The 23,191-nt window shown below is 35.6% G+C and overlaps 2 protein-coding genes across 2 annotated transcripts; both read left to right on the plus strand.

The window, feature by feature from the left end:
- Positions 1-809: 809 nt before the first annotated feature.
- On the plus strand, positions 810-2,895 carry LOC132556319 (uncharacterized). Its single transcript, XM_060220703.1, has 2 exons — positions 810-1,027; positions 1,772-2,895. Exons 1-2 carry the CDS (start codon positions 920-922, stop codon positions 2,657-2,659), a joined length of 996 nt encoding a protein of 331 aa, XP_060076686.1. The 5' UTR covers positions 810-919; the 3' UTR covers positions 2,660-2,895.
- A 2,638-nt stretch (positions 2,896-5,533) lies between these two features.
- Positions 5,534-21,153, plus strand: LOC132556298 (uncharacterized). Its single transcript, XM_060220681.1, has 15 exons — positions 5,534-5,813; positions 7,595-7,908; positions 8,599-8,753; positions 9,067-9,206; positions 9,790-9,940; positions 10,124-10,613; positions 11,279-11,507; positions 11,971-12,143; positions 12,691-12,925; positions 13,303-13,481; positions 14,659-15,340; positions 15,630-15,725; positions 16,353-16,473; positions 18,369-18,583; positions 18,914-21,153. Exons 1-15 carry the CDS (start codon positions 5,534-5,536, stop codon positions 19,648-19,650), a joined length of 4,197 nt encoding a protein of 1,398 aa, XP_060076664.1. The 3' UTR covers positions 19,651-21,153.
- The last annotated feature ends 2,038 nt before the right edge of the window (positions 21,154-23,191 follow it).

Below are 23,191 nucleotides of genomic sequence, written 5' to 3' on the forward strand. Positions count from 1 at the left end.
GAACTAGCCCATGATCGTAAAAAGTTTTATACCAAAACAATTAAAAGTTTGTAAAAAATTGTAATGACTCTAACGAAACGTCATTTTTAAAATCAATATCTTTTTGAAGAGAAATGTGTCTCGACGATATGAAACTTAATGTGACAAAAGATGATAATCTTGTTACCATTTATCAACTAATAACAATATGATACGAAGAGGTTATCTATTAAAAACAGTCACGATACATGTGGGCTTTTCAATAAAGCATAATGTAGTTTTCTACTGCTGCAAAACTATTGTGAATACTTGTATGTATTACAGTCAAATTGTCTATGTAATTAGAACTGTGAAATAAATCTTTGAATTGGATTGAATAGAAAAGCAGTTATGTATCTTTGATATTTTACATCTTATATCATATATCTCCTAACATTTTGTCATATAAAGCATTGTACGTGGATATGATTGTTTCGTTATACTAAATAAAGTAGTCTAAATGTGTTACCCCATTTAATAATCAGACGGAATAACATTTAACTGACTAATCTATATAAGGTAATTATTCATGTTAGTCAATGTCAAGACCATACAAAAATATGGAACGTTCTCAATCCTGTTATGATCGTATCATCATCATCGAGGGTTATCATGTTACGCGTTTGAATTCACCACTATATACATGTTTATTCTGATAACTGTAACTATCTAAGGTTACATGCTTTACAAGAACTCAGACTGGTATCACGCCTCAGTGTGGGATCACTGTATATACTTCAGGTGACGTGCTAGTTTTAGCGGTTTCCATATATGGAGAATATAGGTGACGCAGAATGTTTATCGCGGGGTTTTCAATCAGTATATATACAGGTTAGTTTCTGATTTGAGACATACGACGACTTCCTACAGCATCAGGAGAGACAGAAAAAGTTCAGAAGAAATGTCTGGCCAGGGAATTGTGGTGATAGACTTGGGCACTGGGAGTGTCAAGGCAGGTCTGAAGGGTGATAGCAGTCCCACGTGTGTACTGACAGCAAAACAACAAAAGGTAAGTCAGGATTTCCAAAATAAGTATAAGAACTACAAATATCCAGAAATCCAACTGATTGGTAATTTTTCTACAGTCCTCTTTCACAATCTTTCAATACTCTCTGTTGTTGCTTTGTCAGATACTGTAAATTAGTAATGCTTTTTTTCTACTCAGAGTTTTTTATGTGCTGTATGTCAATTATTTAAGTCTGTACACAGCTGCTTTATTTTTTCTGTATATTAAAGGATGTCGTTGACAGTCTTTAGTAAGACTTAAATTCTTTGCGGATATGTCTAACTTGATATCACTGAAATCGGATCTCTCATTTCTCTTTGTTTTCTATACTTCGTAACATACCAGATGTATATTGAAGTCAATTCCATGGTGCGCTCTGGCGAACTCTTCGTCTTGTCAAGCATTTGTAATCACTGAAAAAATCTCAACGGAAAAATGTCCAGTACTATTGTATGACATTAATAGATGTTCAGTAATGATCCAAAGTACATACATTGATTTGTCAGCATATAGAAATATATGTATCGTGTCTGCTTGTTTAATGATCAGAACAGTCAGGAAGAGTTTATGTTCATCGTAACGATAAAACATATTCAAGATGGCATCAAAGTGTTCATATGAGCCATGACCCTTAAAGATGACAATAGGGTTAACAATATTTTGGATTTCATAAAAACAGAAGACGTATTTTGTGTGTTAACGGAGACAGAATTGTGACGTTTACCATTGGTTGTTTTCTTTTATTAGGGTGTCCTTAATGGCGGGTATCCTGTCGAAAAGGGACTTGTGACAAACTGGGAAGGCGCCGAACAACTTCTCCGCAATACATTTACAGCACTGGGTGTCAAGCCAGAAGAGTATACCATTCTCTTATGTCAGCCTATGACAAATACGGAACTTAACAAACAGAAAATTGTCCAGGTCCTGTTTGAGAGGTTCAACGTGCCAGCTGTTTTCTTAGCCTACACCAACGTCTTGTCCCTGTATTGTACGGGGAAGCTGAATGGGGTTGTGATGGAGTCCGGAGCAGGGGTATCGAATTGTGTGGCCATTTACCAAGGATACGCAATGCTTGACTCTGTCGTGTCAAGTGACTTGACCGGTAACCAACTCACAGCCTTTGTCGCACAAAAACTGAATCATCCCGGAATTGATTTTGAAACTGTTGACGAAATCAAAAAGAACACGTGTAGCTTGGGCCCCTCTGCTGAAGTCAAGAGTTATACACTTCCTGACGGAAGTTCTATCGCTGTAAACCAAGATGCACAAAGGGCACCAGAGATCTTATTAGATCCCACCATAGCTAACTTGGACACGAGAAGTATTCCACAAACCATAGTAGACTGCATCGAGAAGGTCCGCGCAAAGCACGGAGAGGATCGTGCCAGAGAACTGTATGGCAATATCATATTGTCTGGAGAAAATTTTCTTTTCAGCGGAATAGCTGACCGTGTGCAGGACGAAATAAAATCTAAGATGGCTGGAGTCAGTGGAATAAGCGTGACGAAAGCAGCTCCGTGCTCAGCATGGATTGCGGGATCTATCCTCGCCTCGCATGAAACGTTCGATGGACTTCTTTTAACAAAGGCTCTGTACGAAGAGAAGGGAATACAAAGTATTGAAGGCAAATTCTAATTTTGGCCGTCACTGCCAGAAGACTACTTCAGACTTTGTAATAAAGTAACTACAGAAAATATGTGTAAGATTGCTTTTGATAACGATTATGAACTGATACCCTGTCATCGATCAATTGTTTAAATATTAATCATAGTTTATCAATACTTTATCACCGATCATATCATCTAAAAATTAACGTTTTAAACGCAATCATAATGCATTCTTTGACCCTCTACCAGTGTCGTTTATTATACGTCTATACTAACCTGGCGTCGGTTTGTGATGAAGAGGATAAAGGCAAGACATTTTTACCTAAATGCACTGGATCGCAAGAATCGGGCCTTATATATATTGTTCAGAGAGGTAGCTACCTGCTACTACAGGGCGACCCCGCCTGAAAAATCACCCTGGCTGTTCACGGGTCGATAACGCAACAAACTTCATCACAAACATGATATAATTATTTATTTTCCTTTTCGTGTGTAGGACATAGATAAAACTCCTGGCTGATGCCGCCGTTTTCATGTTAGATTTATTAATATTTTTCAGAGGTTCTGTAATTTGATGTTGATATAAATATAAGATTTAATAAATCATTCATACCTACAACAAATTTGCATTTTTCTTATTTTCCACATGTTCACCCCTATTTTGTGTTTACTAGATTTTAGCACATATAGAAAATAATGTTTTAAGCAACAACAATGTTGTCTTCTTTGGCTTGCTCACAGTGTCTTTATTCTATGCGTTTATACCCATTGTGATTCTCAGGATTCTCATGCGACGCACCTTCCGTATATTATTCAGAAAGGTAGTCCTTTACTACTTGTACAAGCCGACCCCGCCTGAAAGTCACCCTGGCTGTTCACGGGTCGATAAAAATCAAGAAACTAATATCTGACTACAATACAAATTATTCATTTTACCTTTCCGGGTGGAGGTATTCTATATATATAAAAAAACTCGTTACTGGTGCATATTTAAAAATGTTCTGTAGTTTGATGTTGTTATATCAAATAAATACTACTAATTAACTTATTTATAACCAGAATGTATTTGAATGTTTCTTATTTCACTCACTTTCTTCTCTTTTTTGTGTTTCAGGTACTACTATGATGTAGTGCATTTAACACAATAAATAAACTGATTTCCTATGAATATAAAACGTATTTTCCTTATTTGCTAATCATTACAATTTTCTCAAATATCACAACGAAATACAATATTGTACACAAGACATTTAAGTGAATAACACGTTTCAAACAAATTTATAGTTATACACAGTAGAGCCAAACAATGAATTACACTGCATCATGCGGCCAGGATTTCAGAAAAAAATATTTTCAATAGCCTGGCTACTTTTATACTATTTTCTCATATATCCAGGCTACGTCAATGCTCCTGACTACATTGATGTATGAAGTACTGTTTATTTTTATATTATTTTTCTTGTTTCCTTTCTACTTCAAAAGAAAGAAAGAGAAAAACAGAAAGAAAAACAACATATTATTAAGATAATCTTAATGCACATACACATTCGATGAAACTTTCGCAAAGTAAGAGCAAAAGAAAGATTTACACAAAGACCCATGGAAAAGTACTAGAGAATAAGTGTACGTGTTCCGAAAGGGTAAGCGTCTTCTGCTTCATCGACAGCATGTGAATCTTAGCCAATCCAAGTATGTAATGTTATGCTCCCAAATGAGAACAATATAAACAATAACGGAATAACAAGCAAACTAACGAGCATCAAACACGTCAAGCTCCAAATCAAGTAAAAGATCTATAATATTTCTCAATGATATCAATATGACGACCTAAAACTTCCCCATATTCCTCATCAACGTCGTGCATATCCCAAAACTATGTGTTGTGAGTTTGTCAAAAGTGTCAAAGAAGAGGACAAGACATGAACAAATGAAGGATTTACACTGATGTCCGTGAAAAAGTACAGGTGTTCCAGAAAGGCAAGCGTTTTGTTGACGCCACTATTCAAATCTAACGTGTTCGGTCTACAAAAGTAATTGTCATATGTTCAAATCAGGTGAATCTTTCACATCATAACTATAAATGTCTAAGTCACTGGGTTTTTTTCGTTGACCAGATTACAATAAAACGCTTCTTTGATTTACCGTCTATATCTTATGAATATGTTACACACCGAAAAACTACGTTTGGAATGCGAGTATATTTGAAAATGACACAATACGCCTCATGAAATCTTCAGTCACTATCGAACAAATCTATCCGGAATTAAACTTACATCAAATGTGATAAGTTGCAGGGATATTGCTGTAATACGTATCGATTATCTATACGGCAGGTATATACACAAAATGTATCTTGTTTGATTATGATGGGAGCAGGTAAACAGCACCGACGGCTTAGATTTCTAGAAAAGTCGGTCGCTGTACATAAGTAGATTACTTGTAAAAGAAATTGAAGTGCGATTATTTCATGTAAAAGTTGATTTAAAATGTGATCTTACTTGAGTTTTCATTTGATATATAAATTTATAAAACGATACTAAGGACTAACGTTATACTTGTCTTTATTACGGGCTTACAAAATAATCGATGGCATATTAGTTCAATTTTTTTTTCTCTCATGAGAACATTGTGGAAGTTTAGCGTGATTGGGGTTAATAATTAATATAACTGAACAAAATTGTTTTCTTCTAAAACGAAGTAAATTATCATTTGTAGCTAACTTTAATGAATCATTGTATGAGAATACACTAGGTTGCGTTCCACATCCTATAAATATTTCGTATTTTGTATGAATCAGGCTAGCAGGACATATTATCCGGGCAGTTTTCTCGTGGTGTTTCCGGAAATGGCGGTGTGAATGACATTTGTGAAGAATTTGTTTTGACCGACCTTCTCTAGAAATATGAAACGGACACGACGAACTGGTCGTGGCATATGCGACTTTGCAAATGTTATAGAGTACATAAAGCATGGAAAATACCCGAAAGATGTTTCTGAAGGTGAAAAAAGAAGCCTGCGAAAACGCTCGAAGAGTTTCAGACTGGATGGCGAAAATCTTTATTATTTGACGAATCAAACTGAAAGTAAAGGTGATGTAGTGTCAGAAAAAAATGATCGATTGGTTCTTCTCACCGAGGAACAACGTCTGGAGGTCATTGCCGAAGCACATGTAGATTCAACAGGTACATATCTACCTAACATGCTCTGTTGTTGACATGGTCCAATTTAACCAGGGGTCCGATTTACCCTCTTCGGTGATGGCAGACAAAATATTCCACCCTTCTATCGGTTTATAAGGACCGGGCCTTCGACACCGTTGGGTGGTCGGAGTCTGTGTCGTGTATGATAACTGAGACATGCGTAAATCGTTTGTTGTATAAATAACAATGAATAAAAATACAGATAGTGGACATTGCACGCGTACGTGTACACTTAACATATCAATGGACGCCTTGCAGAAGGAACATATGTACTGTAGCTTATATACAGTTCAGTACTAGATTATTCATATGTCAAACACTGAAATAAATAAAGCACATGTTTATATCAAAATAAATTATTCATTGTATCACTAAAACTTTAATAGATAAGGTTTGAATTAAAAGGTTAACAATGTTAAAGTAGGTATGTTATGCTAATTATAAACTAGATGAAGTCAAAATAAATTAAAACGTTTGACTACCATGACCAGCTGTCAGTGAAATTCTATCCACTAGTATACTTCAGCAATAACAACCTTATGTCGGTAAGGTAGTGATCTCCTTTAGACTAGTTGGTGTTTCACAATAGTTATCAAGGATTTTTTGGACTCCAATATTTGAGTCCTGTACTCCTGTCTTTACTATGGGACTCCTTAACTGGACTGATACAAATTTGGGAAATGGTGCTGTGGTCATGGACTCGCCCTAAAAAATTCTACAAAAATTAATGATTGTTTGTTATGAATAAACACTCAGCTATTTAAATACCCCGTAAAAATACCCAAATCACTGCCATCATATTTATGCTCTGGTCTTGGGTAATTCAAGATTCAAGATCAATATGACAGGCATCAAGCAATAGATGAAATAAACAAGACTTCCCATTTCATGCCATGCATAAATTGATAGTACATTTACATATCGTCCAAAATATGTAAGTATGGCAAGATTGTGCTTGGGCAGTTACAGTTAAAGTTGACTTTTATCAATAAAACATTAATTTTTTTTATATAAACCCTTTATTACTGTTAGACTGGCAGGATTGGAGATAGGAGAGGGGTTTATGCAGAGATGTACTTGTGTGTAATTCATATCATAACTCCTACTGAACCATTTACTCAACGTTTTTTTTTCTCAAACTATCTTTTTGTAAAATTTTTCTCTTTTTTCACAAATAATTTTATCAGCTATATCAGGGACATGTAGGCCTTGTACATGTTTGAATTTGTACTGGCTCACAGAAACTGTATTAAAACTTGTTTTATACAGTACTTCATATAAAAGATGAAAACAAATAAGTTTAAGTGTCTCTAGAGGAAACAAAGATTTTTTAAAACAATTTTTTGTCAATGAGCAAATTCATTCATACCCAGTACTACTTTATATCCTTCATTTAGAGGGAGATAAGGCTGTATGGCACAACTTTTTATTCTGAAAAGAATTTATTTTCATACTGAAAATTATCCAAGATCATTTCAAAATTTCCTTTCCTTATTTTTAAGGAGATAATTTAAACATTTCTATTCACTTGATTAGAAATTTTGTTATTTTTCCTTTGTAAATTTTCCTTTAAAATTTAAATAATATTCCTTTATTCAATACAAATGCTGATCTCTTGACCACAAATTAAATATTTTCAAAAAGTCACAAAAATATTATCGAAAACATGTTTTTCAGCTTTCTGTCTTTAGCATTTAGTTGTTATAGAAGCCAAGTAAGTTTGTCATTGAGATCTGCATTGTTTGTTATTTCATCAATTACAGGTGTGCATTTGGGTCGAGAAAAGGCTACAAACCTCATCAACAAGAAGTACTATTGGGTGGGTGTGTCCAACATGGTGAGAGAGTATGCCAGGTCATGCAAGGTTTGTTGTGCCAACAGACTGGCCCAGAGCCAGGCCTATGAACTTTATAGAGCACAAATAACCCATATAGCTAAGGAGGAAGATGAATTTCATGATGTGGAGACAGCTTCATCATTGTCGTCATCCTATTTATCCACTTCCTCTGATGTAGCTGACGACTTGGTCAAATCAGAATGGCAGACTCCATTAGAACCTGTGGCATTTGGGGAAGTGGTAAGGCAAATTTCGCTACAAATCAGTTCCAATTATCAGTTTAGAACTGTTATATAGACTGCTTACAAATGATGTTGTTTACAGTAATTACAACAAATATTCATGGATGAGGGTCTAGTCTGTCAGTATATTTCGTCCACTTCAGAAATGAATTAGAATACATAATATACATAATATAGATACACTACAGTTACATTTTGATATGGCCAAGTAATTGATATCAAGGATTTTTTGTTACACTAAAATTGTTAAATGTCTATATTTTCTGAGTGATCAATTAAAACAAATGTTTATTGCACATTCCTGAAAATGAGAAAATAAGCTTCTTCAAAGAAGAGAAAAAGACCATAATATAATAGCTGAAAATTCATGTTGTCACACAAACAGAAACAATTTTGACGGTCAGTGTATTCCTAATTTAAGACTTTAATTAGGATGCCAGTTGTCGAAAGGGCCAAGTTAGCTTACACTATGGTTCAGCGTTTGTTTTTAGCTCTTCAGGCACAAAGGGCTTAGGGAACGTATGCCTTGGTGCGGTGTCATTAATCACAGAAGAAGTGTTTATGTTCTAGGAATCATCTGTAAACAGTGAAATTTTTAATAGCCAATATTGTTTGTTGGACATTCATTCAGAACATGTTCTGTTTGTCAAAAATTCGCCTTTTCTAATATCTGAATGATAATTTGTAGGTGGAGCTCTCTGTTTTAGGACCACACAAGTGTCAGAACGGTAGTCGGTATGTGGTTGTTTTCATGGATGTATACTCTGGTTGGCCAGAAGCATATGTTGTGGATAAGGTGACGCCTGCAGATATAACACACCTTGTTATCAACTGGATCTGTAGGTAAGTGGATTTAAAAAAAAATCTTTGTGTATGATACCACTGCTGAGATTTTCCTAATTTTAGAGTGTAGTATCAATAAGTAAACATACAATATTTTTGTATATATACCAAGGTATACATCTATTACTTTGATGCAAAAATTTGCTATTTTTGTCAGGTTGTGAATTTTCAAAAGAAAAATAAGAAAAGATAAAGTTAGCAGCTTATACCTATTAAATAACTATGAGAAATATACTTGAATATGGTAAAATTTGTCGTATGCAGAAATGAAGCCAGAGTGAATTGGATCTTTTCAATTTGTCCTAATTTGTAGATTTGGAATGATGCAGAATGTGAGTATAAAGAACAGTGGATCATGCTCCATGACAGAATGCCAACCATTGACTAGAATCTTAAAGGATCAGGGCCTTTTTGACATTGTTATACATCAAAGTTCAACTGTTTGGAATTCAAGTGAGTTATATAGGTGACTAACTTGTCTGATTTTACTATCACATCAGTACTGCATAACCTATAGAATTAGTTATTTTGCTGTTGGGTGAATATTAATACCATTATTTTATTTTTGATAAAGTGACAATTGTGGTAGGTTTTGTACGGTCAAAATAATTATATAATTACCGGTAGGCTCTTTCTGAATTTTGTCGGCAAAGACCTTCAAAGACATATAGTATTAATGCACAATGACAGATCTTCTGACATGCTATGATTGCTTTCTGAGAATATCATGTCTGTCCTATTCTGTATGTTTTCATGAACAGAAAAGACTGAATTTTAATTGCAGCAACTACCAAATTTTTAGTCCCTATTTTGAGGTACTACCTGCGTATTACTATAGAAGTGGTGACTTGCAGTTTGTGTATTGCTGTATTGTTACAACCTTAATAAGTTATGATTTCTTTTTGTGTTAAGTTATATGGTAATTCCATTGACTATCATTTGACTTTGAGGAATATAATTTATTTCTAATTTCCTGGTCAGATACATCCTTTCTCATTATGTTAGCCACTGGGTTTTTGCTTTTTGTGTCTTGCAGCTTCACAGTGGAATGAAGTAGAAGACAGACTTGTTAGTTTTATAGAGAATAATGTATGTTGGGATAAATGTTTGGAGTTTGCCCTTCTGCCTCTGCGTATATCTAGAGGAAGACAAGCTGAGTACACGCCAAGCTATTTAACATTTGGAAGGTAATACACACCTGTTCAATTAAATTTGTGATTAAATGAATACCAGTATGCGCTCGTAACTAATGTGAGAGACTTTGTAATGTACAGTTATAAGATAAAGTATTCATGATTTAATATGGATTTTTTAATATGAAATGTATTTGAGCTCACATTGTCTGCATATATCTTGTCCCTTTGCTACAGGGAATTGCGATTACCACTGTATCTGTCACATCGGGAGGGTGACACCAATACAAGTGCAACAATGGACCCACATCTTACTCTAAATCAGATGGAGTGCTCCACTGATAAACTGATCCAGCTTTACACAGAATATGCCTATGAAATGGGGAAGGAATTCAAAGAACAAAACAAGGAGGTGGCAAACAGGGGAGACTTTAAAGTACCTGTCAGTTCTAACCATTCTGGAAAGAAACGTGGGAGGAAGAGGAAAGAGTTACAACAGACTGATGAGGACAATGAAGAGAATGAGAATAGAGGTGTTGATATCCTGATGGGCGATACAGTGGATAGTACAGAAATTTCTCCATCAGCAACGCTGCCCACAGGATCAAGGAAGCGCAAACCCAGACATTCCCAACAACTCAAGGATAGCAAACAGATCAAAACGGAGAAAGACATGGAGGCAGAACTTGATGGAGACTCTGAGAAAAGTAATCAGGATATGTGTAAGGTACATAATATGGATATCTGTATAATGTTTCAGAGGAATTTTGGCATTTACGCTAGACTCTAGATCCATATATGTGTTGTGAGACTCAGTCCAGACTACTTGAATTTCAGGGTCCTTGTAACGAGATCAAATTACAGAAGCTTTACGTAAACGTTAAATAAATCGCTTGTTCATATATTCCTCTTAATAGTCTTCAGTCCAATCAAACTAAGCATGAATAAATCTGCCTTGCATTTCCATTAATGCAAATTGAAACATAAGTTGAATATTCATTTCTTCAAAAATTTAGAATTCAGCATGAAATGTAGTTTGACAAAATATAGTATATCCAGAAGAACCAGCCATGTACACTTTTATGGATAACAGATGAGTCTATATTCATATGGGGAACATGTAGACCAATTGTTCAATTAATCGAAAACAGTGGATCACAAAGTCCTTAAAAGTGAAACATACATCACATCCTTTGGGCATTTACCACCCTTTTTACACCAGGTAACAAACCTATTACAGATGGGATATACTGAAGACTTATTGCCCGAGTTAGACTGTATCAGTGTTTGTTTTGTAGACTTGTATTTCACTATGTGACAAGTTTAATGTTTTACTGTACATCAGATTTCTACAGAGACACTCTATAGTGAAATGTGAAGTTTTCTTTTCAGGTTTCTTTAGATGTGTTTTATAGAAGCATTTTGATGTACTTGGAAAAAAAAACCTACCCTGCAGGAAGTAGTGAACACCTGAAGCGAGCTGTCAGGAAAGCCCACAATCACTACTCTGTAGATGATGGAAAGCTCATGTACAAAGTGGGATCTTCTATTAAAAGAGAGGTCATCACCACACTAAAGGGCAGACTGGAACTCCTGCAGGCAGCACACATAGACTCTGAAGGTATACCTACCTCTTTAGATCTGGCAAGTCTTTGATTTTTGGTATCCTAGCTCTCTTTATTGATGGTTATTAACATTGAACATATACCTACACCTCTAGACCTGGTAAGTCTACAAATCCTTGTCTCCTAATATCTGGTTATAGTTAAAACAAGTAACTCTGAAGGTATACCTACCCCTCTAAACTTGGTAAATCATGACACTTTACCACCCATTTTCTGATGATTTTAGAAACTTCACTTCTGCAATAATGTTGTCATTGAAATATTTCTCAACACCAACTCTATTCCACTGTTTTATATCTATTTTATAGCCAATCAACAGTACTTCTTTAGACCAGAATTAAAAAAGTGAGATTGAATTTAAGTATTTATCCCTCATATAAACATGTGATGTATTACATATTTTAATAAGACTGAGAAATCTGTGATTTGGATTGAATGTCATTGTGATATGTTTGACAGGTAATCACATGCCTGTACGACATGTGGAGAGAAAGTTATCTCAGTACTACTGGAGAAGTATAATGGCTGATTGTCAGGCATTTGTGGCTGCTTGTCCTACATGTGATCAGAAACGTTCCGAGAAAAAAACAAATTTGACAGATGCACCCACAATGGCTCGAATTCGGAGATATGTAAGTTTAACACTCTGAAATGTTGTACATCGAAGTGTGAGAAATAAGTTCCACACTATGAAGAAGTTGTACAGATCATGATTTGAGAATCTCACTCTAGCACCATTACAATTCAGTGGTGGTGGGGTCATTTACCACTGATTACTTTAGTATTATGAGAATGCAATGCCTATTGTGTTACTAACCAGTAAAAGAGGTGAAATTTCGTTCATAGATCACCACATTTATTGTAAACCAGTGATAAACCTTAAGTGTAAGCATTGTTATAGACAAAACAGTGTGCACTTCAAATGCTTTTGCATTTGCTGTTAATTCTTGGTTTATGAAGACATTGTAAGCTGTCAACAGAAATACATCTAAATACGGTTTGCAAATGTTGGACTTAGTTTCATAAAAGCTGGCACATACTATGATTCTTAGAACAGAAGTTTAAACCTTGCAAATGCAACGATCTTTCTCTAATTACAGATTATGTTCAATTTTTCTGGTTATTAATTCTCGTTTCAGCTGTGAAAAAAAGTAATTGATTATTGTTTGTTTATTGTAGGAGAAAATGGCTGATGTTGCAGAGAAACACTATGCCTTGCTTATACAGTATCTTCAGAAGTCAAAGTTCCCACCCTCAACCACAGATAATGATAAAATTGCAGTTGAAAAGATAGCTGACCACTTTAAGCTTGTCAAAGGGGTTCTTTATTTGATGGACAAATCATCAAGTATGTGTGTGGAAATAGCTAGCAGAGCACGAAAAATGGCCATTAAGTCTGCTCACCAAAGTACAGGTATGTAATGGCAACACAGTAACCTGCTTAAGCAGCTAACTGGTGTAGGAAAATATCAAAAACTTTTTAGGCCTTTAACAATAGATATTCTTCATGGACTCAATTGAACCAGATTCCTATAGCTAATCTTAAAAATGCCTTCCCCACTCTGAAATGAATTTTTCAAAGCTTTACTTTTAGAAGGGTTTTATATATATATACATGTAGAAAGAGGTTATGATATTGTACTTTTAGTGTAGCGTTAATTATACACCATATTTAGATGTCTACTGTATTATATATCCTACTTCTGTCAGAACAATAGGTGATTCGTAAAGCAACCCATATAAAAATGTATCTGATAACAAGTAAAAAAAACTTATATGGCTATTTAACAGGCAGCACACTTCCTAGCTATGAAGAGCTATGTGGAGCTGTCAGTCAGAAGTATATATGGCATGGACTATCCACAGACGTATTTCACTACCTGAACTCTCTGGGGTCTACGGCTCAGGAATGTCCTGTAACAAAACCCAGCCACATAGAAAAGAAGAGATTGGAATTCATTGAGTATTTTGTAAGTATACATACATTATTGAGAAGAAATGTAATTCCTTACAATATGGTGCACTACTGTACAAAAATATTGTTTGTACAAAAAGAATAAAACCAATCCCTTACAATGTTATTCAGAATTGTACAAAAATATTGTCAGCTTACCTGGCTGGAAAGGCCAAGTGAAATGAGCATATGCTGTGGCATGGCATCCATTGTTACCTTTTTCATTTAAACAACTTTTTCCCAATAACCAGTTGACCAAATGTCATGACATTTGGCTGATGGGTTGCTGGTATGAAACCCGACAAATTTTGCAAAGAGAAATTACCTTGACCCATGTTCAATGTCAAAGGAGTCAAATTTTTTGAAACATTTAAACAAGTTCTTTTGACTAAATAAAAGACACAGAAGCACTGCATTCTGCTGATAGTTTCCTTGGATAAATTGTGAACAACTTTGACCCTTATTCAAGGTCATAAGGACCAAATTTGTTAAAACATTAAAACAACTTTTTCTAACGAAGTAAAAGGCACAGAAGCAGGATATTTAGGAAATAGGTTCCTAGGTTGAAGGCCGACAAACTTTTTAAAAGAAATAACCTGGACCTGTATTCAAGATCATTTAAATGACTTCTTTGGGTTTTTTGTTTAAATCTATTAAAGATTTCACCTAGGAAACCAAATGTCCCAGAAGCATGATATTTGGTGAAAAGATGTTTCTAGGTCAAAGCCCAACAAATTTTGAGAGAAAAAAGAAATGATATTTACGTAAAATAACTCACTGTTTAGAGTTGAGTATTAGAAGCTTTTTCTTGAGGAAATTGGTTAAAATTGATGGATGTTCCCACTTTGAATGCCAATGGTGTATATATCAATGTATTTGTGACACGAACACCAATTTTATTTGTGCTGAACATTGAATACCAGGTGAGAAATGCAGGCCCACTGGGCCTCTTGTTTATAGAAAGGAAGAGATCAAATCTCATACCATGTAATTCAAAACTATAATAAATATAAAATATTGTTCAAAGAAGTGAAGAAAGTTAATCCCTTAGTCCCTGTTAAACTAGGGACTTACTTCTGAATTAAATCAGCATACTCCTGTTGTCAATGATATCAAATTAAGACTATGACCAGGTGCATATATAATAAACTTTCGTATCCTTGCTAAAGTGAAATTTCTATGATCTCTTTCAGAACGATGAAAAAGCATTTTTCGAGAAATATGAAGACCAGTCTGTGGCTCAATCAACCCAGGATGAATTAGAAGAAAATAATGAGTTGACTGTGCAGATTGGGCTGGATATGGATGTGTTTGATTGTGAGGAACCATCAGGCAACACTGCCAACAATCAGTCAGAGGAGCAGGTCACAGATAAGACCATGGATAAAACAGAAAGTAGTGTGAGTGATGGAGCAGACACTGAGGTAGGACTAAACAACTATGTAAGTAACAATTCTAATAAGGTCTATGTTGTATCAACGACAAGGAATCCAGCGGAGGCCGAGTCAGAAATTACTGTACACATAACAGAGGAAACAGAAAACAGCAATAAAGCCAACAAAGAAGAATTGTTATTATCTGAAAAAGAAGGTGTTATGAAAAAGAAATCTCAGTTATCTGATCTTGGAGAAGGAGGGTTAGTTCAGCTGGCTAATGCCCTGGCTCTAGTATCTGATCCTCTAACTGAAGCTGCTGTTCAGTCTATTATACAGGGGGTAGACTCATCACAGAAGGTCAGTGTCACACCACTTAAAGCTGACACAACAAAGGCATCAAAGCAAACAGGCAAGAAGACTGCAGCAAGTGCTACAAGTGGTCACTCTCAATTACCAAGCACCAGTGTCAACCCACAAGATTCAACAAAGCCAATGGCAGGTATTGGAAACAACTTCTTTGGTACATACATGCTAGGTTTTCATAGGACTGACTACCAGAAAAAAGAAGAATTCAGTCTTTGATTTTGATTAGAGTGAATATCTAAGAGTAGATAAAATTTTCGGTTTTGTGTAAAAAATTCATACCAATGCATATAGTTGAATCTTAATAAATGATTTTATCAATAAATTTGTTTGAAAATGAAAAAAATTACTTTGATAAAAAATATGTGTAAAATGATTAGATTTGATATATGAGAAATGTAAGTCATATTTATATTATGTTATAGATGAGGAGACTGGGGATGGCAAGAAAAAGAAGACGTCATGCTTGTTCACCTGTAACATATGTAATCAAGTTATCCGTGGAAACGTCAAGTTTAAAAGTAAGGATAAATAGTGCTTCTTCAAATCAGTCAGGTTCTTGTTATTGTTATGTGTTAAAATACTTATAAAAAGACGAACAGAACATGAGTCAAATTGATGGAAGATGTTGTAACTGTAATGCCGAACACAAGATTTATATTTCCTACACACTTCAAAGCTGCTCACATGTGTTTTTGCCCTGAAAATATTTCTAAATAGAATGTCATTTCCTCATCAGAACACTTAATGCAGTGTGTCCATATCACGTAATTCATTTCTTTCAATGTCTTCATTATTATTTCTGAAGATTTGTCCAAACAGTGTTATTATTGTGCACTTACATTCATGCCTTACAGTTTTTGTAGTTTAACAACATCAAAAGGAAAAGTGTTTTGTACTGAGAAATCTCCAGTTTTTGTATGAAATTTTTTTAGGTTAAATTTTTTTAAAGAAAGTTTAACATCCCTGTAAAACAGGGTTCTATCAAAAGACATTTCACAACAGAAACATCCCTGGAACCAGAAGGATGGAGTCTAAATTATAGAAAGTTTACTTTTGATAAGAATACTATTATTTTTGAAATATTAAGATATGTAGATTACCTCGTGGTCAAATAATTTGGATTATTCCTTGTCTCTGATTGACAGTTCACATGGCAAAACACAATGGTCAGAAGCCGTTCCAATGTGATGTGTGTAACAAGCAATTCACCAATATCAAATCCAGACGGATGCACATGCGGAAACACACGGGCGTAACTCCATATCTGTAAGTAAACCTCAGTATCAAGTCCTGGTGTCTACACACAGGTATAACTCCATATGTGTAAGTAAACCGCAGTATCAAGTCCTGGTGTCTACACACAGGTATAACTCCATATCTGTAAGTTAACCTCAGTATCAAGTCCTGGTGTCTACACACAGGTATAACTCCATATCTGTAAGTAAACCTCAGTATCAAGTCCTGGTGTCTACACACAGGTATAACTCCATATCTGTAAGTAAACCTCAGTATCAAGTCCTGGTGTCTACACACAGGTATAACTCCATATCTGTAAGTAAACCTCAGTATCAAGTCCTGGTTTCTACACACAGGTATAACTCCATATCTGTAAGTAAACCGCAGTATCAAGTCCTGGTGTCTACACACAGGTATAACTCCATATCTGTAAGTTAACCTCAGTATCAAGTCCTGGTGTCTACACACAGGTATAACTCCATATCTGTAAGTAAACCTCAGTATCAAGTCCTGGTGTCTACACACAGGTATAACTCCATATCTGTAAGTTAACCTCAGTATCAAGTCCTGGTGTCTACACACAGGTATAACTCCATATCTGTAAGTAAACCTCAGTATCAAGTCCTGGTGTCTACACACAGGTATAACTCCATATCTGTAAGTAAACCTCAGTATCAAGTCCTGGTGTCTACACACAGGTATAACTCCATATCTGTAAGTAAACCTCAGTATCAAGTCCTGGTTTCTACACACAGGTATAACTCCATATCTGTAAGTAAACCTCAGTATCAAGTCCTGGTGTCTACACACAGGTATAACTCCATATCTGTAAGTAAACCTCAGTATCAAGTCCTGGTGTCTACACACAGGTAAAACCCCATATTTGTAAGTAATCCTCAGTATCAAGTCCTGGTTTCTACACACAGGTATAACTCCATATCTGTAAGTAAACCGCAGTATCAAGTCCTGGTGTCTACACACAGGTAAAACCCCATATTAGTAAGTAATCCTCAGTATCAAGTCCTGGTTTCTACACACAGGTATAACTCCATATCTGTAAGTAAACCTCAGTATCAAGTCCTGGTGTCTACACACAGGTATAACTCCATATCTGTAAGTTAACCTCAGTATCAAGTCCTGGTGTCTACACACAGGTATAACTCCATATCTGTAAATAAACCTCAGTATCAAGTCCTGGTGTCTACACACAGGTATAACTCCATATCTGTAAGTTAACCTCAGTATCAAGTCCTGGTGTCTACACACAGGTAAAGCTCTATATCTGTAAGTTAACCCTAGTATCAAGTCCAACAATCTAACCATAGAAACACATAGAAGTAAATCCCTATCAGTGTCAAGTCCTGGCAACTACACATGTAGAGAGAGAGACAGGAGCAACCCCCTATCTGTACAAGGGTGAGACAATATAATGCCCTGCCATCTACACATGTAGAAACACTCGAGAGTAAATGTCTCTAAAGGTGACTCAATATTAAAGCATGTAGAGTCATGGGAGTCAATATGAAGGCATGGTTACCACACATGTAGAGCCATAAAATATTAACAGAGTAACTCTCCATCTGTAAGGATGAGTCAGTATTGAATTCTGGCAACTACAGGACATGTGCAGGATGAGAAGATACATAATAATAAGTTAACTTTGTAAATACAACAAAAGAAACAGGTATATCAGTGGGACTATCAGTCACATTCACTTTGTAAATACAACAAAAGAAACAGGTATATCAGTGGGACTATCAGTCACATTCACTTTGTAAATACAACAAAAGAAACAGGTATATCAGTGGGACTATCAGTCACATTAACTTTGTAAATACAACAAAAGAAACAGGTATATCAGTGGGACTATCAGTCACCTTACTTTTATATATGTTACTTATGTGGCTTTGTGTTTCCTGTTTCAGGTGCAATCTCTGTGGAAAGAAGTTTACATTGATTGGCAGCCTTAAAGCACATATCAAAATCCATGAAAAAGGTGGTTGTGTTAAAATAGTTTGCAAGATTTGTGACAGGGTGTTTGCTAGCCAGAACCGATATGACAGGCATATGGAATTTAAACATCCCAGCACTCCTCCAGTCTACAAGTGTGATGCATGTAGCAAGTTCTTTACCACTGCAAGTGAGTTTTACCCTAATATTAGTTTCATTGTATACTATTGTATGTTGTAAAGTACATTTATTAGAAAATTAAACACCGACTGTCTCAGTCTAGTACACATTAATCAAGGACTTGAATGATAAAACAGGTTAGTCTGTTCTGATGGCAACATAGTGGAGAGATAACCTGTATTGTTTACAGTATCGTTTCTAAAATCAATGTATAACGTGTTTAACAATTGTCTTTATCTATACATTAGGCAGTCTTGTTTCTGTACTGTACATTTACTGGGACAGTTCTCTCCAAGTTAGGTTGGTACGTTCTTGTTTTGATGTGAAGTTTCCATTATAGGAAGCTTGAGGCGACACACGATGTCCTTCCACATGAACATCAAGTACCATCTCTGTGGAGTGTGTGGGAAAAGTTTCTTCAGGAAAGAATATCTGACATCTCACTTGGCCCAACATCAAGGACTTTCAGGTGTCCGAAAGGTCACAAAGAAACGTGAATCCTCATTAAAGGCGGAACCTAGGGAAGAAGTGGTTCATGTTGAGCACATTGGTCCTTCAGTGGTACAGAGACATGTACAGCAACTACCCGAGTCTGCAACAATAGTGGTTGATTCCTCAGACATCCAAGATATCCAACATGCAGATCTTCAAACCTTGGATCAGTCAGATGTACAAAACATTGGTTCCACAGTGGTGCGCCATGTTAGCAGTTCAGATGTAACCAGGCCATCTCCTGAAGCCTTGGAAACTTATCAGGCTACACATATTGTGGCTGCTGGAAATGTCACAACAGACAATTTAGCACCAGTCACACTGTACTCCAACTCACACATGCATTACACAGACACAGGTGCTCCGGTGGAGAACACTTACTACACGATTGAGACCACTAGTCAGGATGATGAACAGCAGGCGGCTGTGGTGTATGGCTACCCTGCAGTTCAGTATGAGGTGGAGTGTAGCTCTGGGGCTGAACAGCTCAACAGTGAGGACTTGTCAGCCATTAATCTCCTAGCACAGGCTAGTGTATGTCAGGGCAATGAATCCATTACCTATGTTGCCCATGCATACCAGTAATGTGTTAGACAAATAGTTCATTACCTACATCACACACAGACCAGTAGTATTAGGCCATGAGTCCATTACCATGTCACACATGCATATCAGTAATATGTTGGACAAAGAGTCCATTACTTTTTTCAAATGCATACAATTCTGTCGGACATTAATTACATATGTCACAAGGAGATATTTATGTATTCATACACTGCTTTCATTACTTTTAGCACAAATGGTTACAAATGTCGAACAAATCAAAAGATACGTCAAGTGGGTACCTTAATGCATGTTCAGACAAGTCCATTACTTACTTCATTTGGGTACCTGTTATACATGTTTGGATGAGTACATGAACTATATCACTGGACTACCTGTAATGCTAATTGGGACAATTCAGATACCTACATGTACATCATTAGAAATGAGTTATAAATATGTGTATTAAAGAAGTAATGTAAAAGTTCTAAAATAGAGCACAAAAGTACTTAAAGTAAAAAAATCATTTAATTAAACAGAAAGGTATCATGCCATAAAGATAAAACAAAATGCTTATGATCTAAAGAGTTCAGAAATGATGTTGGTGAAACTTTTAACTTTTGATGACAGTGTAGACACAAGTTTGTTCAGTATCAATAATGTATAGAAAATTGTTGATTCAGAATTGATAATGGCAGTCAGGCATAGTCAAAATATTAAAGGTTGTGGTGATTAAGTTTTGTTTTAGCATGTTACACACACATGGATGTGGCATGAATTCCCATCCTGAGGTTCATATATATATATCTATATTTTTATATATACAGGTATATATCTACATATGTATAGGGACCGAGGGTTGGAAATTGGTGCCAAGTCCCTGTGGTTATATATGTCAGATTTGTATAATCATGTTTTCAGAGTGCCTGATAAATACATCTAATGATCTGACCACATAGTGCATGTTTACCATCAAGTTATGTTTGCTTTGTTTTCATGGCTCAAGATAAACAGGCAATTTGGAAGTAAATAGAGAAAAACAATTCTGTTCTACAAGTTATCAATATGTTTCATCACTTGGTTGCCTTGTTATTGAATGTGACCTTGTCATATTTTAGTGTATTACATGTGAAATGTAGCCTATTGGACATCAGATGTAGAAAATGGGGCAAAGCCAAAATTGGCTGGGTTGCGGGATAAGTGCAATGTTTTATGGTATTTATAAGACAGTTAAGGGTGTTTCATTTGTTGAGTATCAAGAAAAAACATCCGGAATGAATCCATGATAGGAGGTGCACATCTTCAACATATATGTAAACATCCTACAAAGTTTCAAGCTTCTACGTCAAAAACTGTAGAAGTTGATTCTACAAAACTGGTACCCCTTTTACCCGCCCGCCCGTCCACCTAACATTCACCATACTATAACCCGGATTTGCACACAGGTTACATTGTGACGTAACAGTCAAAATGATGTGGAAAGATCTGTTTTCTACAATATTTATCTGAATAATTAATCATGCAATAAAAAGGATTTTAAATTTGTTTCCATTTAGTAACCTATTTATGAAACATCACTAACTTTTCATTTCTTTCACATCAAATGCTCGCAGAAATAAAAAAATTTTGACCTATTTCGTAAATCACATGTCAAATGGAAACTCGGATGAGATGCTATATATACATATTTATTTACATAAATATATAATATAAATATTTTATTATTTTTATTAGAGTTCAGTTGGAGAATCAGACAATGTAATAATCAAGTATTCCTCATGTAAGTAATTTTGTAACTCTAATCCATGATATGATATCACTAGAGAGACTGATATTGAATATGGATTTTAGCATTCCTATTTAATTTGTCCTTGCTCACTATCTCTGTTATAAATACTGATCATAGTATTGTTTTTGGTAAAGAAACGAATGTCTTAATACTTTATACATATATATTCTTAAATATTGGCTATGAAATACAACATGCATATTAGATTTTGTACATGTATATAATATTTACTTGGTTGAGATTATCTTGCCGCGTTTCATTGTACCTGTATACTGTCGGGTTTATAAGCATTTTTTATGAATTATATCTTGAAATATTCTGAGAAGTCTTACTTGCTTAGGCTTAACTTAATGGTAGTTTGGTTGGATTAATGCTTTGTTGTTTCATTATTACTTGTGTTGTTCAAATGAAATGAAATTTGTTGTTTCATTATTACTTGTGTTGTTCAAATGAAATGAAACAGTTGTTTAGCATTCTATTGTAGCTTGCTTTGTGTATATTTGCTGTGGGTATTATCCCTGTGTATTCATCAATCCTTTCTCATATCTAAGGTTTGACATCGTTATATTAATAGAAATGGGGTCAATTGATTCTAGCATCTGTTGGTAGGTTTGTATCTTACTTCCACTCACAAGTGACAGACCAGTTTTTAAATAAAAACAAGAGGCCCATGGGCCTTAACGGTAATAATAATATAAACTTTATTTGTTTTACAACAATTGCGAAACAAGTTATTTAAACTTATACTAATCACTCTTGTTGGCGGATGTAAGCGCGCGAGGGGCCAAACCTACCCGGGGAAAGTGGGTTGAACCCCGGTCGGCTAGGTGTTCGATTCCTTAACGGTCATCTGACAAAAAGCAAGCCAAACCTAGAAAGTGGGTTGAGGTCATTCATTTGAACAAACTTGGTAGCCTCTCCTCCAAGCATCTTACAGGCCCAATATCAGCACTCATGGACTTTTGCTTGTTGAGAAGAAGTCGTTTGTATATTTTAACATATTTGACCCCTGTGACCTTGAAAGTGGGTTGAGGTCATTCATTTGAATAAACTTGGTAGCCTTTCCTCCCAGCATGCTACAGACCCAATATCGGCACTCATAGACTTTTGCTTATTGAGATGAAGTCCTTTGTATATTTTAACATATTTGACCCCTGTGACCTTGAAAGTGGGCCAAGGTCATTCATTTGAACAAACTTTGTAGGGCTCCATGCCAGCATGCTATGGGCCAAGTATTAGCCCCCTAGGCCTTCTAGTATTTGAGAAGAAGTTATTTAAAGATTTTGACATATTTGACCCCTGCGACCTTGAAAGTTGTTCGAGGTCATTCATTTAAATAAACTTGGTAGCCTTTCCTCCCAGCATGCTACAGACCCAATATCGGCACTCATAGACTTTTGCTTATTGAGATGAAGTCCTTTGTATATTTTAACATATTTGACCCCTGTGACCTTGAAAGTGGGCCAAGGTCATTCATTTGAACAAACTTTGTAGGGCTCCATGCCAGCATGCTATGGGCCAAGTATTAGCCCCCTAGGCCTTCTAGTATTTGAGAAGAAGTTATTTAAAGATTTTGACATATTTGACCCCTGTGACCTTGAAAGTTGTTCAAGGTCATTCATTTAAACAAACTTGATAGCCCTTCATCCCAGCATGCCACAGGCACAATATCAGCAATCTGAGCCTTTTGGTTATTGAGAAGAAGTTGTTTAAAGATTTTAACATATTTGACCCCTGTGACCTTTAAAGTGGGTCAAGGTCATTCATTTGAACAAACTTGGTAGTCCTTCATCC

This window comes from Ylistrum balloti, unplaced genomic scaffold (assembly GCF_031769215.1).
Source record: "Ylistrum balloti isolate Yb309-2 unplaced genomic scaffold, AGI_CSIRO_Ybal_v1 Utg370558, whole genome shotgun sequence".
NCBI classification, from domain to species: Eukaryota; Metazoa; Mollusca; class Bivalvia; order Pectinida; family Pectinidae; genus Ylistrum; species Ylistrum balloti.

Excerpts from the sequence above, each read along its gene's own strand:
- LOC132556319 (XM_060220703.1), top strand. The coding sequence starts at position 920 with ATGTCTGGCCAGGGAATTGTGGTGATAGACTTGGGCACTGGGAGTGTC. Across the intron at positions 1,028-1,771 it reads TGACAGCAAAACAACAAAAG|GGTGTCCTTAATGGCGGGTA; the intron begins GTAAGTCAGGAT and ends TTCTTTTATTAG.
- LOC132556298 (XM_060220681.1), top strand. The coding sequence starts at position 5,534 with ATGAAACGGACACGACGAACTGGTCGTGGCATATGCGACTTTGCAAAT. Across the intron at positions 10,614-11,278 it reads GTAATCAGGATATGTGTAAG|GTTTCTTTAGATGTGTTTTA; the intron begins GTACATAATATG and ends TTTTCTTTTCAG. Across the intron at positions 15,726-16,352 it reads TGGAAACGTCAAGTTTAAAA|TTCACATGGCAAAACACAAT; the intron begins GTAAGGATAAAT and ends TCTGATTGACAG.